This window comes from Theobroma cacao, chromosome 2, assembly GCF_053813885.1.
Source record: "Theobroma cacao isolate CCN51 chromosome 2, ASM5381388v1, whole genome shotgun sequence".
NCBI classification, from domain to species: Eukaryota; Viridiplantae; Streptophyta; class Magnoliopsida; order Malvales; family Malvaceae; genus Theobroma; species Theobroma cacao.
The window spans coordinates 43,521,744-43,539,031 of NC_142640.1; the positions used below are offsets into that span (position 1 = coordinate 43,521,744).

The 17,288-nt window shown below is 34.2% G+C and overlaps 1 protein-coding gene, 1 long non-coding RNA gene and 1 other non-coding gene across 5 annotated transcripts; 1 reads left to right on the forward strand and 2 right to left on the reverse strand.

Moving 5' to 3' along the window:
* Positions 1-165: 165 nt before the first annotated feature.
* LOC18609639 (Regulator of chromosome condensation (RCC1) family protein) lies at positions 166-4,748 on the reverse strand. 2 transcript variants are annotated; one of them, XM_007044857.3, is made up of 7 exons: positions 4,372-4,748; positions 3,489-3,528; positions 3,095-3,372; positions 2,647-2,996; positions 2,161-2,562; positions 1,356-1,740; positions 166-668 (listed from the first exon to the last, which is right to left on the reverse strand). In XM_007044857.3, exons 3-7 carry the CDS (start codon positions 3,317-3,319, stop codon positions 426-428), a joined length of 1,605 nt encoding a protein of 534 aa, XP_007044919.2. In that variant the 5' UTR covers positions 3,320-3,372; positions 3,489-3,528; positions 4,372-4,748; the 3' UTR covers positions 166-425. The 2 variants fall into 2 exon arrangements, with proteins under 2 accessions (XP_007044919.2, XP_088660149.1); XM_088804023.1 differs by lacking the exons at positions 3,489-3,528; positions 4,372-4,748 and having other exon boundaries at positions 3,095-3,481.
* Positions 4,749-9,495: 4,747 nt separating this feature from the next.
* On the reverse strand, positions 9,496-11,539 carry LOC108660822 (uncharacterized). Of its 2 annotated transcripts, none has more exons than XR_001926514.2 (4): positions 11,215-11,539; positions 11,050-11,134; positions 10,547-10,670; positions 9,496-9,722 (listed from the first exon to the last, which is right to left on the reverse strand). It is a non-coding gene; the product is annotated as an uncharacterized LOC108660822 (long non-coding RNA). The 2 variants fall into 2 exon arrangements; XR_016024753.1 differs by having other exon boundaries at positions 11,046-11,134.
* A 5,356-nt stretch (positions 11,540-16,895) lies between these two features.
* Positions 16,896-16,989, forward strand: LOC148764309 (small nucleolar RNA R41). Its single transcript, XR_016024939.1, has one exon. It is a non-coding gene; the product is annotated as a small nucleolar RNA R41 (small nucleolar RNA).
* The last annotated feature ends 299 nt before the right edge of the window (positions 16,990-17,288 follow it).

Here is a 17,288-nt window from a genome sequence, read left to right on the forward strand (position 1 = left end):
ATGATTTTGCCACAGACCAGACCCAACGGGAATAAAAGGGAGGTGGTATAACATTTCATTAGCCCTGTGGCAGTTGGTGTCCCCTCACCGCGGGCCTGAGACTGCTTCAATGTCCCTTGGGCCATCCACTGAACCAGTTGAGCATCAGTGAAATTAAGAATGCAATTTTAACACAAGTAATCAATGAGCCTTAACAGAAGTTTCAACTATTAACAACTTAAGCCCTATGTGCTAACCATTTTCTTAGGAAACTGATCTTGAACCATTTGCTTGGGCCCTTGCTACCTAACTTAAATCTTCACAATTCTTTGGTTTGTTTCTATTTACAAAATAAACATGGAAATCTAAACACCAAATGCAATGTGTGGTTTGATAAGCTAATGGATGACATGGTGTAAGAGATGCGGGGGGAAACCACTGAATTCTTAATTGAGATCGATATCAACCCGCTCAGGGTTTCCCCTTTCTGTCTGATTGTTAACTAGCTCTATGCCTAGCTGACCTTTGTCTCCTGCGCCAAATGCGTAAAGCTTCCCTGATTCAGTGAGTGCAAATGTATGGGCATTCCAGTATATTGAGTTTGTAAGGCTGATCTGTACCACCCGTTCATTCACTTGCTTCAATGACGTCACCAGTTCTGGGCTCAACACGTTAGCATGCCTATTTCCCTGCCAGATAAGCAATAAACCAAAATGTTGATAGTTACTCAATGAATTGATACCCCTTTCTTTCCCATGTTCAAGGACAACATATACAACATCGGTGTCCAATTAAAACTAACATATGCATTACAGATAATTGCAGTTCTTCAAGGGCAACTTGGCATAATTGATGAATACACATCAGATGCTGTGGTTTCACTGTATTACTACATTTGAAATCTATAGCTTTCTTGAAGGTGACCTCTCAAAAACAAGGTAAAAGAGAGAAAATTGCATATCATAATGGTGTGTTTATGTAAGCAATTGGAAACAAAACAGTTAACAATCAATGCCATCTCAAAAAAACAAGCTTCTCTACAAGGTAAATCATATATGCCCTCAAACAGAGGCATATGCAGCACATTATAAGGAAAACCAGAGAAATGTGTTGCATCTTTGAAACTAATCTTAATGGTTGATATCCTTTTCCTTTCAAAAAGTATTTCAAAAATCTTCCAATGTGCATTTTATATTAGAAAATAGTGAAATAGTATAAAATAATGATCAGGTTTGAGACTTAATCTGAGCTCAAGCATCCTGCATATCTTTTATTTGAAAATTCAGGAAAGGAAATTAGGCAGAACCTTCCATAAAACCAAAAAAGGGCAAAGTTAATCACAACAGAAGGTTATATAAGGGAAGGGAAAGTCAAACCTGTCCTTCAGCAACACTATTATGTCCTAGGCTAGCGGATTCCCCACAACCAAAAGAGTATACATCACCATCATCAGATACCACAAAAGTTGTGTAGTCCCCTGTAGCAACATGAACTGCTTTGACCTTGCTTAATGCTTCCACCACCTTAGGAACTGATTCACACTCTTCATTTCCATGACCTAAACACCCATAACGTCCCCAACCCCATGTGCAAACCCGTCCATCTCGACCAACAACAGCTGCATGCCAAGCACCAGCAGCAACCACCACTGGCTGAAGGTTCAAAAGCTGAAATTGTTCAATTAATCGAGGGTGCTTTTCATCAGTTCTTGAGCCATGCCCAAGCTTCCCACCCAAGCCACAACCAACAGAGTACACTGACCTAATGATTCCATAAGAACGGCACACCACTAAGTAATAATTCCAATAACTCATTCAACTATTCAATATTTGACATGTGGCTATATATGAAGCAACAGGATAGATGGACTTTGAGATTCTGAAAAAAAATCCTATACTATTACGATTATTCAGGACCATCATTCATTATTTCAAAGATTTATAATGGTAAGTCATGATAACTTTTCTGAGAGCTAATTCAGATGAGGTTTTTTCTAAAATGGGGCAGGAAACATAAGTAAGCTGGTAGATCAAGAAATTTTCTACAATCTTAGGTAATTTAATCACATGCCCTCTAATGTGAAGACGTTTTTAAGATTGTCGTATGATAATCAAGAACAGTTTGCATGCCAGTTTAAAAATGATTTAAGGGTTTTCTTAAAAGGAATTCAGATGAACTAACATGCCACTTGGTTGACAAGCTAGGCAAAGGAGGTAGCAGTATCCAGCTGCAATTTGCACTACTGGTATGTTCTCTAGTGCCCCCAGTAGGGGCTGGGGCTCCACATCATTTAGCTCAGTTTGGTGACCAAGCTTGCTATCTTTGCCCCAGGAGAATGTGTAAACTCTGCCCTCTCTGGATAATACAGCAGTGAAAAAGTTTCCAATTGCAGCTTGCACCACAAATATGTCTTTCAAAGACTCAACAGGCTGCGGAGTTGTAACTAGCTTAGTTCCTTGAACCCCATATTCTGCTTCACCAAAGGAATCCTTGCCAAAGGCATAAACTCTCCCAGCATCACTAATCAGCATTGTCCTGCCAGCCCCAGCAGATGCTTGGATGATTCGAATGCCTTGCAGAGATCTACAACATAATGGAGCTTGATTAACTCTTCGCATTTACAATTTTACAGTGTCAGGCATACATAGTGATAAAAATATTGGCAACCTTATTTGCCGAGGCCGCCATTCTTCTTCAGTAGTGCCATGTCCTAACTGTCCTGAGCTATTAGAGCCAAATGAGTAAACTACTCCTGTTGATGTCACAGCAATGCTGTGACCAGGCCCTGCAATTGCCTGTGATTTCTCCCTCCTGCAACATGCTTCCCCAGCCAGCAGAAACCTCAGGACCAATTTCCACGATTCCCCACATCTTTGCTTCAAATTTTGACGTTCTTCGTCAGTCATTGGCTTAAATATAGCTCTTTTTTGGCACATGTCAAGAGCAGCAAGCTCCGATATGGATAATTCATAATCTGGGGCAAAGTTTGCTGGCTGCCTAAAGAAGGAGCATGTTGCCTGGAACACATGTTTACAAAATCAAATCAGCCAGCATTATCAATTCTAACATTTAAAAGGAGATTCATTTTCAGAAAGTCAAGAAAAAATTCACTTGCCTCTAGTTTTGCAAGATCTTGAGGATCCAAATTACAGGCGGTAAGGACATGAAGAACAATGGAAGGATTAGCAGCCAAAGGGAATTCTCCAGGAGTGGAGTCCCCAAAGCAATGACGTACTTGTCGCTGAAATGTGGGTACAGGAGCAGCAACAATAGCAGTAATTGGTTGATCAGGTATGTTATGGTATTGTATAGTTGGGGTTCCGCTTGTTGTGGCATCCATGGGCACTGCCCAAGTTTTGCAGTGCCCAAACTTGGCAAACGAGATCTAAATTTCTGACAATTAGGAAACATGGGGTACAATAATCACTAAAAAACCCTCCAATTATCCAAACTACCTCCTAATACTAAAAGCTTTGTTGACTTCAATCTAGAAGTGCCAAAATATCTACCTTAAATAATGGATTGATCAGCAAACTTCAAATCTCAAACCTACAGATAGAAAACGAAAAAAGATTCTCATAAAAACTCCTTATATCACAACAAGAGAAAAGAAAAACATTTTACACCACAAACTATGTGATCATTTCACAAATCACAAACCAAAGGTGTATCTTTTAAACCACGTGACCAACGTTATCCAATAGGAGAGGCTCAGATGATCAAAGCGAAATAGGAGAGGCTCAGATGATCAAAGCGAAAAGCCCGATCATTCAATGATTGGCCAAAGCCAACAAAATATAGACCAGGTTGGATGATCCAAATTGTGACCGGAGAGCCAAAATGGCCAAGCACAGAGACACGAAAACCGCAAAATCAGTGGCAGAAGAGCTTGTAGAAATGATCAAAAGCAAATAAAGTCTAAATCACGAAATTTAAGGAGCAAAACACCGAAAGAAGAAAACTTTGACGAGAAGAATACTAAGTCCTCCATGAAAAGCATATTCCACACTCAAAAGAAAACCCAGAAAAGCAAAGAATTCCCCACATAAGAAGGAGACACTCCTGTTCACGTAAACTCACTAAACAAAAAGGTCAGATTGATCATTGACCTGATCAAATATCAACCAGGCAAGCAAAATCAACATCCACCGTTCAGAAAACAGGGGATATAAAAAAAAGAATCCATCTTTTTGAGAAACCCAGATCATCAAAACCATCAGATAATCAAAATTGAAAAAAGTACACTCGATCACGTAACCGTCAGAAGCAGAGAATCCAAAGAATAAAAAAACAGAGCAGAATCACATATTTAATACTACGTTTTTTCTTATGGTAATTCTATAATATGATCATTACAGATCAAGCCAGAATAATATAGAGATGAAAATTTACATATCAGAAAGACCCATGATTCCTCAAAACCCATCTGCATCTGTCAATAATTGAAGGGAATTACAACTTTTTTTCAGCCCAAAAATAAGAAAACTGCAAAATTTAGATCAAATTGAAGAACAGGGAAGTGGGTATATCTAATCAGAGTCTCTAGTCTGTTTTATCTAAAGGGACTTGAAAAATAGATTGTGACTGGGATTTCAGAGAAGGTAAAAGAAAAGGCAGAGATTTTTTTTTTTTTTTGTGTTTTTGTGTTAGCTTTGTTAGCTTTATTGGCGTGTTATTTTTCCAGGGAAGAGGTGAGAGTTTCTCTTCTTCTCTATAGCTAATACGTTTTTTAAGCGAGGAGGTGTCCTTCGGGCTATACACTACACCCAAGAAATTTATACTAGTAGACTTCCTGAGACAAGTTTTACACGTCAGCTTCCTCTAAACTATGGTAACTGACTTACCACAACCTCTGGTTCAACGAAATCTGAGGGGGTAAAATATTTTCTCTCAAAGATGATAAGAGAAGAGAGGTGGGTGAATAAAAATAGGAGACCCCTTTTTTCTCTTTTTGCTGTTACCATGGAGTTCCCACAAAGCTTTGGAATTTAGACAAGTTACATCATTCCGAATTCACCAGCAATTTTCACATCACAACACAAGTAAAATCCCCATGAGTCTAGTGATTTCAAGATCATTCAACTGTTTACTTTTAGATGCTTTGAATTTAACATTTGCATGTTGAAGAAAGTCCAAGCCAAATATGTCAGTATCAATTTGGTTGGGGTATAAGTCAGTAGCATATACATATATCAAGTCGGCGTTTTTGTTCTTTAGATGGGACTTGCTAGCTTTATAAGCATCAGCAGGGAAAATCACGGTTTCCTTTAAACCACTAGATTTTGCGGCAGAAAAAATGAGTAATGGTCAGCTTCCTTTTTTTTTTTCGCGAAGAAACCAAGTTCGAATCAGGGAAAGCTAGGCGTGTGAACCAAGGAGCTAGTTTCATTGGTGGTTCATTGGCCTTTGTGAAATCTACAAAACATAAGGGTGAGAAGGGTCCACACTCCGCATATACCAGAGGCAGACTGGCGAGGATTCTTCATTTGCACCCTTGCAAGATATTCATGTTGGATTTGCAATCAGTAGAACCAACTATCAGATAACATGCATGTAAGTTTGGTGATCTGATTAGAGATATAAGGCATATTTCATTTCCATGCTGTAGTTTATACTAATACATCGAGAATTCCCCTGTCTAAATCCAGGGGTTGCTAATAGGTTCATTTTGATTTCAATATACGCCTTGATTCAATTAATTTCCCCATGAAAGAATATGATATAGGCTAAGCTGAGCTATTTAAGTATGTATATAACTAAAAGTTATAAACAATCACAACTTGCTGAATTGCTAACCAAAAGCTAGTAGTATTAACATGTAATTTATCATTCAAAAGCATATGTTGGAGAATAGATAGCCTCAGCTCTTACCTTCCAAGAGAGAGAGAGAAGAAAGACAGGGAGACGGAGATGAAGTATGGAAGAGCGAGTGATAGGAACAGAATGACTTTATGCAGAAAGCAGATAAAACTTGAATTAATTTTTCCCTTGCTTTAAGTTTTAAACCCCTGTCCAGCAAGAACTCCTCCTTAATGCTGAGCTTTCTTTACATTTTCAACCAGGTCGAAGGCTCAACTCAAATGTTGTAATCACAGTCACAATTCTATGGTTCCAAACAAGTTTATTTATCTAGTCCAAAAGATTTTCTTCCTCTTTAGTATGAGAAAATATTTTTCATAATATTAACAGAGAATTGAAACATGCACGAATCTTACCTTAACCATGGGTTTATAGGGAGGGAGAAAACTATCACCAACAGTTTAGGGTTTCCCATATATCTTTAGATGCTGGCTGCAAGGCTTTTTCTGCATTAATATTTGCTTTGTCTTTGAAAACACAAGAAATGGATTAGTTTTACCACTTCAGTACTGCCAACCAGGTTTTCTAGTTTCTATATATGGCAGGTGTCCACTTTGACTAGAAAGTTAAAAACAATATAAATTTTATATAAAGAAAAAGTAGTTTAGAAAAGTAATGTAAAGGTTTTGAGAACATAAATCTTTTTATGTGGTGCCCTTAAATTACGAAATGCGAACACTACTTATAATATAAATAAGACACATGGTTATTATGTTGAATGATAAATCTTAATCAGACACAGTCACGACTTACGTCATGAATTGCTAAAACTTCTACATGATTAGAAGAAGTAACAATTATAGTTTATTTTACAAAACGTCATGAAACAATCTTACCTCCATATGTGAATAAGTAATCTATTTGAGATCGAGTTTTTTATGGATCAAATAAATATCTTGCATCTGCATAATCAATTAAAGCTGATTTGGATATATTTGAGTAATATAAACCCATATATATAGTTCATCGGAGATATTGAATTATATATTTAATTTCATTTCAATGTCTTCGAGTTGGAGTTGAACTATATCTTGTTAATAAATTTACGGTAAAATATAAATCAGGATGTGTATTGCTAGCAAGATACATTAATGCTCCAATTGCACTGAGATATGATACTTCAGGGTCAAAAAGTTTTTCAACATTCTTGCGAGGTCGAAAAAAGATTTTTTTTTTCACATCTAGTTATATTACAACTATTAGTAAGCTCAATGGATGTACTTTGTCCATATAGAATCGTTTTAGCACTTTTGTTATATAATTTGATTAATAGATAAAAATTTCATTTGTTAATTGCTTAATTTGATGACCTAAACAAAATTTTGTCTTTTCAAAGTCTTTTATCTCAATTCTTTCTTTAAGTAACTCATAGCTTTGGATAACTTTTCAGGAGTTTCAATAATGTTCAAGTCACCAACATAAATAGTAATTTTGATAAATTCTTATCTAAATTTTTTTATAAAAACACATGAGCGTATAAGATTATTTTTATAGCCTTTTTTCAACAAATATTCATTAAGACAATTATACCACATGCATCCGGATTGCTTTAATCCATACACATATTTATTTAATTTATTGAATAAATTTCTCGAGAATTGTGTATGTGCTTCAAGAAATTTAAATCCTTCAGGGATTTTCATATGGTTATCGATATTAAATGAGTCATACATATAGGTTGTAGCTACATTCATTAGATGCATTTTAATCTTCTAATTTATTACTAGACTAGTTAATAGTGCAATTACATCCACCCCAAGAGAATATACCTGTTCATATTTAATACCAGGCCCTTGGGTAAAACCTTGTGCTACAAGTCGTACTTTGTATCTTATAATCTCAATTTTTTTATTTCATATTCACACAAAAATCCACTCGTATCCCACTAATTTTACACCATTTGGTGTATGGACTATAGGTCCAAAAACCTTATGTTTTGCAAATGAATTCAATTCCACCTTAATTTTGTCTTTTCACATTGGTCAATCATTTTTATTTCTACATTCTTCAAAATATATAAATTCAATATCCTCATTTTCTTTCATAATATTGAGCATTACATTATATGCAAAAATGTAGGAGATTCAGTCTCAACTTTAACTAGTGATAGCCTTATAATTAATTTACCTTTAGAGCAAGCAACACATGAAAATTTACCAGATTGAAAAATCTTTCGACTTTTCAATAGATAACCATATAAATTTTTCAATAATTTTTCGCATCATTATTGATTCTGGATAGTCTAACCAGTCATGTCAAACATTAAAATCATTAGTAAACTTCTAGTTTATGATAGCATGAGTTTCAATCATTTTAATATTTGTATAGCACAATTCAGAGGAAAGAGCGAGTAATTTTTCAAATACACACTTTTTACTTGAGAAGATAAAAGTAATGTGGAAATATTCAGTATTTCTTTCGAATATCTATAAAACTTAACAATTTTCTTTGAGACTTAGTAGAAAATAATGTTTCTCTGATTATAACTCTTGTTCCTTTGGGTAATAAAATATTGGCCATTCTAGAGCCTTCAATTAATCTTGTACTATCAAATATTGTATTGACTTGGCTTCTTTTATTATCAAGTGGAAAAATATTTTTGTCTTTAAATATAATGTGTGTTGTAGTATTGTCTATTAGACATATATTTGCATTATTGATCTTAAATCTAATAATATAAATATCTATATTTTTCTTTAATAAAATATAATGAGAAACTTACAAGTTAACGTAAAAGAACATAAAATATAGAATTAAAATATATAATAAGAACATATCATTTAAATATAATAAAAATATATAAAAGCATCTTAATAATCTAGTTATACTATAATATATCAACTACTATTTCATTTTTAGATATTTTCATTACCAATCAAATGATTAGTTCCTCTTTCAGTGTGCATAAGAATGTCAACAATGTCTTGATTTATTATATCAACTTGGCTATGGTTAAAATCATCACAAGATGTTTTAACTTTCAATGATGCTTGATAAAATTCAAGATGTACGATAAAATTCAAGATGTACAACAAGTACATCGATGACAATACATTTTCTACATTTCTTTTATTATGTCCACTTTTGTCTTTTATTATGTCTCTTAACTATTCATTTACTCCTTTGTGGGTTAAAACTATTCATCCATTTCTGATGGGTTAGAAATTTTCATCCCTTTTAGTAGGTAAAATTATTCATCCACTTTTAGTAGGTAAAATGTATTATTAGAATTAAAATAGTGATAATGTAAATTATTATGGCAATCACTTCCATATCCATGACTATAATTGTTAAATGATTTCACATTCACTTCAAGAAATGGAAAGATTCATGATTTTTTATTAGTAGCTTGTTTGATATAAAATAATTTCGCATTCACTTCAAGAAATAGACAAATTCATGATTTTTTATTAGCAGCTTGTTTGTCGCATTCATTTCAAGAATGGACAGATTCACGATTTTTTATTAATAGCTATATAACAGTAAATTCACTTTTCAATTAAGCAACAATATATATTTGTCATAGCCCAAAACCCGAGCTATGACCGATGCATGGGCCCAATAGGCATAGTCCATCTGGCCCAAGCAAGCCTCTATATGTAAACTTGTCAGTAGTCCATCTATCACTTCTTTTTCTTTAGGATCTAAGACTCGTGATTTCTAATAACAATCTCTTCGAATTTAAATCGTGAAAATCAAGTACATACGAAGTTCATAACAAATCTCACAATATATATTAAACTATCACATATAAACATGCAACAGACCTTTGATTACCAGCGAAGTGACTCTGGGCATGGGTGCTATCATTAGGAGTCGTAGTGAACCTACCGAAAGATAAATAGGAGGGAGCACCTTGACCTAGGATCCAACTACCTTCAATCCTGAAAATTAAAACATGAAGTTGAAAAGGGTGAGTATAAATCCAGTGAGTGAACATAAGAAGGGAACAAGCAAACGATACGAAAGATTTTTTTTTTTTTGAAAACACGATTCATTTGTTTTGAAACCATGCAATTTGTATATCATAAACAAAACTCGATGCCATGCTGTCTTTCAACTCATTTTGAAATCACATTATATTTTCCAAAAATCTCTACTCTACAGGAAAGGTGCACATGCGTGTAAAAATTCATATATACATTATGTATATATAAATATATAGATAATTCAAACATACACCAAGGTCATCCCCACACTAGTCACCACGGCTCCGCACATACACCTGCCAACCTCAACTCAGCTCATATGCACTCCCACATCGCACATAGCTAATATCCTTATGTGCACTCCCACACTGCACATGGCATATATCATCATCATGTGCTCTCTCACACCGTGCATGGCATATATCATCAGCGTGTACTCTCTCACACAGCACACTACCGGCACCATCATGTGCACTCTTACACCGCACATGCACAGTTATAATTATCATTCAACATTACATTTCAATGCATGGCAGACATAACAACATGTAACAAGAATCTTTACACAATAATACATCACATGCCACAAATCAATTGGCAATTCAATATAATATTTCAAATACGTAATTAATCACATTATACGTTTAAAAACGTAGAAGTATCACTTGTGAAAACTTGTTCCCGTGCATAAATTTGAAAAGAGTCAACCAAGGATATTCTAGTATTTCATTCGACAGATATGTATTTGTTCAAAACCTTTTAAATGCAAGTTCACTCACCTTACGATAGCGGAATACTACATCGCTATTAGTTCAAAGGCATATCTAGCTATTTCTACTTGTCGGTCGCTCGTTATTTCCTTCGGTACGCCACCACAATACACTATCTTTATTTTTGCACTTCCTAGCAACAATCCAAATTCAATATCTTTAGTGTATATCATTTCTACTTCTCTTTTTCATTCAATCGTGAATCTTTATTCAACTAACTTATATCTTAACACATTTTTACTAAAGTTGACTTTATCCTTTGCTTGAGTAATTCTTTAGATTATAAATATCGATAACTTATTTATGACTCTAGCACATATATTAATCTTTTCTAAGGATATTTATCAAGTTCAACCATCATTTCCACACCAATAACCTAGCATATGGCAACAACTATAAATTTATTTCCATCAAGCATTATCTAAGTCCACATACACCATAAGCACAAACAATCAATACATATCTCATTTTTTCTTTCTAGTTGTGATTTAGAGGTTAGAGCGCTGACCCACCACTTAATCTAGGTCAAAATCACCACGCATTCTAAGATTCTCCCACATGCATGCCTCAGGCTCCTTAGATCTTTATTGATCCTTACTACCATAAACAAAATCACACATCATAATTGGTTCAAACTACATGCTTTCAAACAAAACATCAATTTCTACCTTCCTTACCTTGAAATCCACAAGGTAAACCACCAAAATCTTTTCAAACTTCAACAATGGTGTGTGGGTGAGGAGGAAAACCTCTCAATTTTCTTTTTTCTCCTCCAAGACCGAGCCTCCTCCGAGCTTTTCTTTTCCTTTTTCCTTTCTTTCCTTCCTTTCTTCTTTCTTCCTTTCTCTCTCCTAGGGTTTAGTTAGGATGAAAAATGAGGTTGAGAGTTGTGGGTTGGGTTAATAAAAGGGTACGAGAATGGAGAAGTAAGAAAAGAAAAGAAAGGAGAAGAAAAACTTAATTTTTATGGTGAAGAAAGAAAATCACGTTCAGAGGAAAAAGAATAAGAAGAAAATGCCTTATGGAGAAGATAAAGATCAGCCATGGATAAGGAAGAAAAGAGTTTGGAAGCTTTCACCAAGCTCATAAAAAATTACCGTTTTACCCTCCAAGTTTCTCTTTTTTTTAATGTAGTCCTCCCAACAATCTTTTAATTTCAATTTTTTTCTATTTTTCTTCCTTTATATGTGTGCAAATAAAATATAAAGTTTGCATGTCAACGCGGTATCACCATAATATTTAAATATTTACTTACCCGTTATAGTTCTATTTAACAAAGACACGTGGGCACAACTATCGTCGTTTTTCTTCGAAATTCTTTCTTATTTCTTCTCCCTCACTTAGATTAGTCATATAATCATCTTTCACAACTAATTTCGACAACAGATAAAATATTAATATTTTAATATTATTTTATTTATAAAATATTATTTTATTTGAAAATTCTCCACTAGCCTTCTAGGGCTCCAAAACATCTTACTTTGCCCCGGTTCACCTCCGAGTTACCTTTTAACTCACTAATTCGTCTTCAATAAAAATATTATTATTTTATTATATTTTCTTGTGTGCAAGATATTTTATTTTAAAATATCCTTTTCATCCGTCTCCACTCTATGGCACTTAAATCAGCATCCATTAACCCTTTGTCTCATTGATAAGGTCATATTGACTTCTCTATGAGGGTACGATGTGTCACAATATTACATGATAGCAAATTCACATTTAAGTTAACTTTTAAGGATGAAAAACATCGAAGAGATATCAAATCACTTATCTAATTTGCTACAACTAGAAATCAAAGACCAACAACCATTAGAATCTCTTGAAGCTTGGAGCTAAAATAATACCAACACTTATCTGATTCGCTAAAACTAGAAATAAAAAATCAATCATTGAAATCCTTTTGAAGTTTGAAGATGATAAAACAAAATAATACCAAAACTCAATAAATTAGAGCTTCATGTTGATAACGTTTTATGAAATATAACTTTGAAAGAAAAATATTAAAGAGAAGTAGTAAAAAAGTGAGAAGATCTTCTATTTTATTTCTTCTCTAAGTGTGTATACCATCAATTATAATGCCTTTATTTAAAGGCTTACATAGATAGAGGAGGAATAGAAGATGAATTTAGTAGATAAGGATGTACATATAATGAATAGATCTAGAAGATAGGGATGTACTTATATAAATATGTACATTGGATATAAGAAGGTTCATTGGATATGATGAAATACAAAGAATATTCATATATATTCATAACAAAAGTAAAAATTATTTATGATCGGTGAGTCAAGAGCATTGTAATTAATTATGTACAATCCTTTTTGTTTCTACATAATCAATAAATAGGACTCATAAAAATAATGAATGAAAATAATAAATTTAAGTTTGGAGCAGTACCTAATTTATTCAATGTATAAACACAATTTTTTTTTTTTTGAAATGTTTGGTAATCAATGAATACTAGCAAATGAACGCAACTTTTTTTCCAAACTTTTAGCATTAAGATCATTGTCTAGTAGTAAATTTTGATAATAAAAACAAATAATATTTAGTGAGAGTGCTTCTTACCTAACTAATAAATTCTATTAAAACTGGAAACTGACACTGAAGATTTTAGTTGTTCAACAAAAATATAATTAATGTGCATTGAAACTCAAGTCATACAAGTAATTGCAGAGATCCCTCCTTAAAGCACCTCAGAGTTTAGATTGATCTAATATTTTGGCCAAATTAAAGAATTTTGAATCCATTTCTGATTGCTGAAATTGTTACAAAGAATATCTTCTGCTAAAAGTCTAGCTTTCACTATTAGATGAAATCGATAGAAACATGACTCGCAGAAATAGATCATCCAAGTGTGATTTTGGATTCATCTGATTGTAATTCGGAGTCCCTTTCACAGCTCTTGCATCCTTTTCTATCAACAGGTGGTGATTGGGGTCAAACTCTATTATATCCAAAAGGACTGGAGTGAAACCTAAACTCACAAAAATGATTATTAGGCGCAACTGTAAAGTTCTTGAGTTAAGATTCTTTAGAGAAAAGAGAGGTCATAGAGAAAGGTTAGGTGAATGAGCTTTAAGGAAGGGTCCAAAAGAAAAAAGAATGAACAAAGTAATTAAAATGGATATCCTTTGATTTTCTTTGTTGATTCGTTCCCATCTGTCCTCAAAGTATCAGTGCAAGGAATGGAACCGCAACATGAATCCACCGTGCACAATCCTAGTGCCAACAGTGGCCTATTCCTCTAACTTCTGCAATCAGAAGTAAACTAGAAGAAAATGGGTTTTTGAAACTTAAGCCTGGTAAAGCAGCTTGAGTGGACCTCTCCATCAAGGTGCCATGTGTTAAAAGAAACATACCTTTCTTCATTAGCTGTCATTTGTTAATTTATAGGAAAAAAAATGCTTTTCACGATGCTGCAACTTCCTTCTAAGGCAGAGAAAACGACTTGATTTACACTCGAATGCATGCTATAAAATTCTGCATGTAAGCTAAGAAAGCCTTATTATGACTTTGTAATTCTTGCCCAATTTTTAGTATGCAGTAAAGGGACCGTCCTTTCCCTCTTTAGCTTGCTGAATTCAGTCATCACAGAAATAAAAGCTACTAAAATAATACTACTGCTAGTAATAATTGTTTTTTGTACACTTGTAAATTTATTTTTACTGTTGGCATCCAATGAATTTCAATGCCATGGCTGATAACAAAAACCAAGTAAAATAAGATGATTAAACTTATTTGCTACTGATCTTTAATTTAGCAGAAAATAATGTATAAATTAAGCCAATACCTCACTATGAGTGTGGATTTATATATATGTTATGCTCAACTGAGATCATTAGTGCTTCAATCAATATACTGTTGGGAAGTTATTTATTGATTCTTTAAACACTTGAGGCTTCTCTTCTGTTAACATTATTCCCTTAGGGAGAACATGCTCAAGTACGTGTCTGAAGGTTGTTGGTGTGGTGTTCTAAAGTTTATTTGCTTATTGCTCCGATCTGGGAATACTAAAACAATGATGGAAGGGGTCGATGGGGTCAGCTTCATCAGCCATTATTCGCAAGATTTTTAACCAACTTGATAAATATAACCAGGTATGAAATAGACTGCAGCAGTGTCCTCTTCCGGTGAAGCTTGTTTCTGCATTTCAATATAAGTTCTGCTGCAACAATTGTAAAAGAAGCTGAATAAATTACTAATCCTTTAACATTTTCTTTTTCTATAAAGAAATCTTTAATTGGCGGTTAATCAATGAAGAGAAAGACAATGGATTTCTGACATAAGGACAAAAATAAATACCCTGGGGTGCACCGTGATTAAAGGTAGGTTTTGATTGGAATGATCACTAAAGCTCACCAAAACACTATGAAGGCAACTTCTTCTAGTAAAGAAAAAAAAAAAAAACAACAAGAGGTGCTTCACTTGGACGATAAAACTTTTGATTTTGAGCATAAAGATTTAACTGATAACTTGTCAACTTAATTATAAATTTAAATAGGATGAGAATTTATTGAAACTAAGCTTACCGATATCAATTTCTAACATAGAATGCATTATTAGCCCCTGTTTCCATCGGAGTTCTTCGATCAAGTCTTGCAAATGAAGTCGCATCAAATAGAAAGGAAGCTTGCGGCAGACTTGATTAGCATGTGTGCCAGAGGTTGAAGATCAAAAGGTTTAAGCTCTGGAATCTTTCGAATAGTTAATATATTTGACGAGTGTTGCCCCCTCCTTATGTCACATAATTGCGGACAAAGCACCCATCTCTAGTGGTGTCCCCAACTAGTAAAGCAGCATTACAAGTAATGATATTAATTGTTTAAATGTACATCACATTGTAACAAAAAAAAAATAGAGAGTTAAAAGAAGACAATCCACTCTCTGAAAAGGAAAGCAACAACCGTAAAACATGATTCATGTGCTTCTTCATGCGAAATCCAGGATGTCTCTTTTCACACGGCAATTTCGCCATTTGACTACTTGCCCTGTAAATTCGAAACCAGGCTCTCCTTGTCATTGCAGAGTCACCAAATTAGAGTATTAGAGATGCTCGCATTGGGGACAATCCCGAGATGTTAGTTTTAGTGATGGTTACTTCTGTGGGAACATCTACCATTTTTGTCATCCTATAACAAATAGGGCAAGACTGATTCCTATTGTGAAAGTCATTAATTTTAAGGACATTGATGTTGTATGCCAACCTTTTATGACTTGTCTAACGCTGATTTCTTATTATAGCCAAAGCTTTGCCATTTCACCACATGAATCATTGTCTAATATCTCACATGAAAAAAAAAATTATACTAATTGTTATTTCATAATATTGATTGAGTTCTCTTGAAAAATGTTTTTCTTTTTTATTTGAGGAAGAGAATTTTGATTTAACATTTTTAACTTCATGTATCAATTATTGAGTTAAATATTCTAATTTAAAAATTTTATAATTAATTGAGAAAAAGATAAGTTCAAGTTGTTACCTTAAGAGAAAAAGAATATTATAAAGTTACAAGGACATATGACTATCGGACGGCTGGGATTTATCTAGACAACCTGAATTATTGGATGCACAGAGACATGGAAACTTCCCCAATATTTTCCACATTTGTGATGATACGACGTAGTCAACTTGTGAATCTTAAACAAGTCTACAGCACTCACATAATGAAACGAACAAGTTAGGACTATTTGTTTTTTCATTTTCTACACGGATTATGATTACAGGAGAAGTTTGTAATTGTAATTGTAATTGAAATTATGATTTTCATTTAATAATATACGCAAGTGAGGGACCAAACCGCAAGAATAGATAAATTGATTCGGAGACCTTTCTTGTCATGCCTGTCTGTAAGTGTAACTTCCATGCAATTTTGTTTAAAAGATGTGTGAGATTGTGCTAATCGTATACGCCAAGGCACCCGTTTCTTTGGATTTTCTGAGCTAGTTTGTCTCGGGAAGAGTGTTTAGCATCGCTGGGTTTGGCCATTTTGGGTTCTGAAGAAGACTGGGTTAGGCCCCCAGAGTGTCGAAACGGACTGACAAGGGCGCATGTTCCAATTCGTGACAAGTCTCGTCCAAGTGTTCTTGTCCTGGATCTTTCTCTCAGAAAAAAGTGATATTAGTGAATTCATACAACACGTGCACCTGCCCGTTCTCTTGTTTTTGTACACAAGAAATTCGGACCAACTCTAGATTTTGGCGCTCCTAACATTCCTTTAAAGAGATAGCCCCATGTACCAAATAATCTGAAAGCAAGGGCTTCGCCAAGCAGTTGTCATTTAGTTGCAAATACTCGTAATATCTGGTAATTCAAACATAAGTGTGTCGTTTCATTTTTTCAGTGATGAAAGAGGGGAGGCGGTGATGTTGAGAACTACCTATTTTATGAAGGGTTTTGGCCTCTTTGTGATTAGAAAATCACCAATGGATCCTTCTGAGCCTTCTCTTAAAAGAGGGAAGAAAGAAAGATAAAAAACCATGAGTGTGCAAGAAAAATAGCATAAACAGAACTTTTTATTTATTACTATTAAACTTGTACAGAATAATCATTGATTGAATCAGTTGTATTTGAGCTCTTACAACAGGTATATCTGAAACCTCCAAAATCTTATATTGTCCTGTATTTTGCTTGTTTCGCTGTTCCTGCAAGTGCACCAGGTATAAGCCAGATATCACCAAAGGGCAACATACGCTCCATCAAAGCCCAAAGACACTCCATTTTGAACATATTAATAATGGTTGATG

Bases quoted from the DNA above. Each gene is read 5' to 3' on its own strand.
- LOC18609639 (XM_007044857.3), bottom strand. From the start codon at position 3,319: ATGGATGCCACAACAAGCGGAACCCCAACTATACAATACCATAACATA. The intron at 1,741-2,160 runs GTTAGTTCATCT...TGGAATCATTAG, and splicing joins GCTTGTCAACCAAGTGGCAT to GTCAGTGTACTCTGTTGGTT. The intron at 669-1,355 runs GTTTGACTTTCC...CTTATCTGGCAG, and splicing joins ATAGTGTTGCTGAAGGACAG to GGAAATAGGCATGCTAACGT.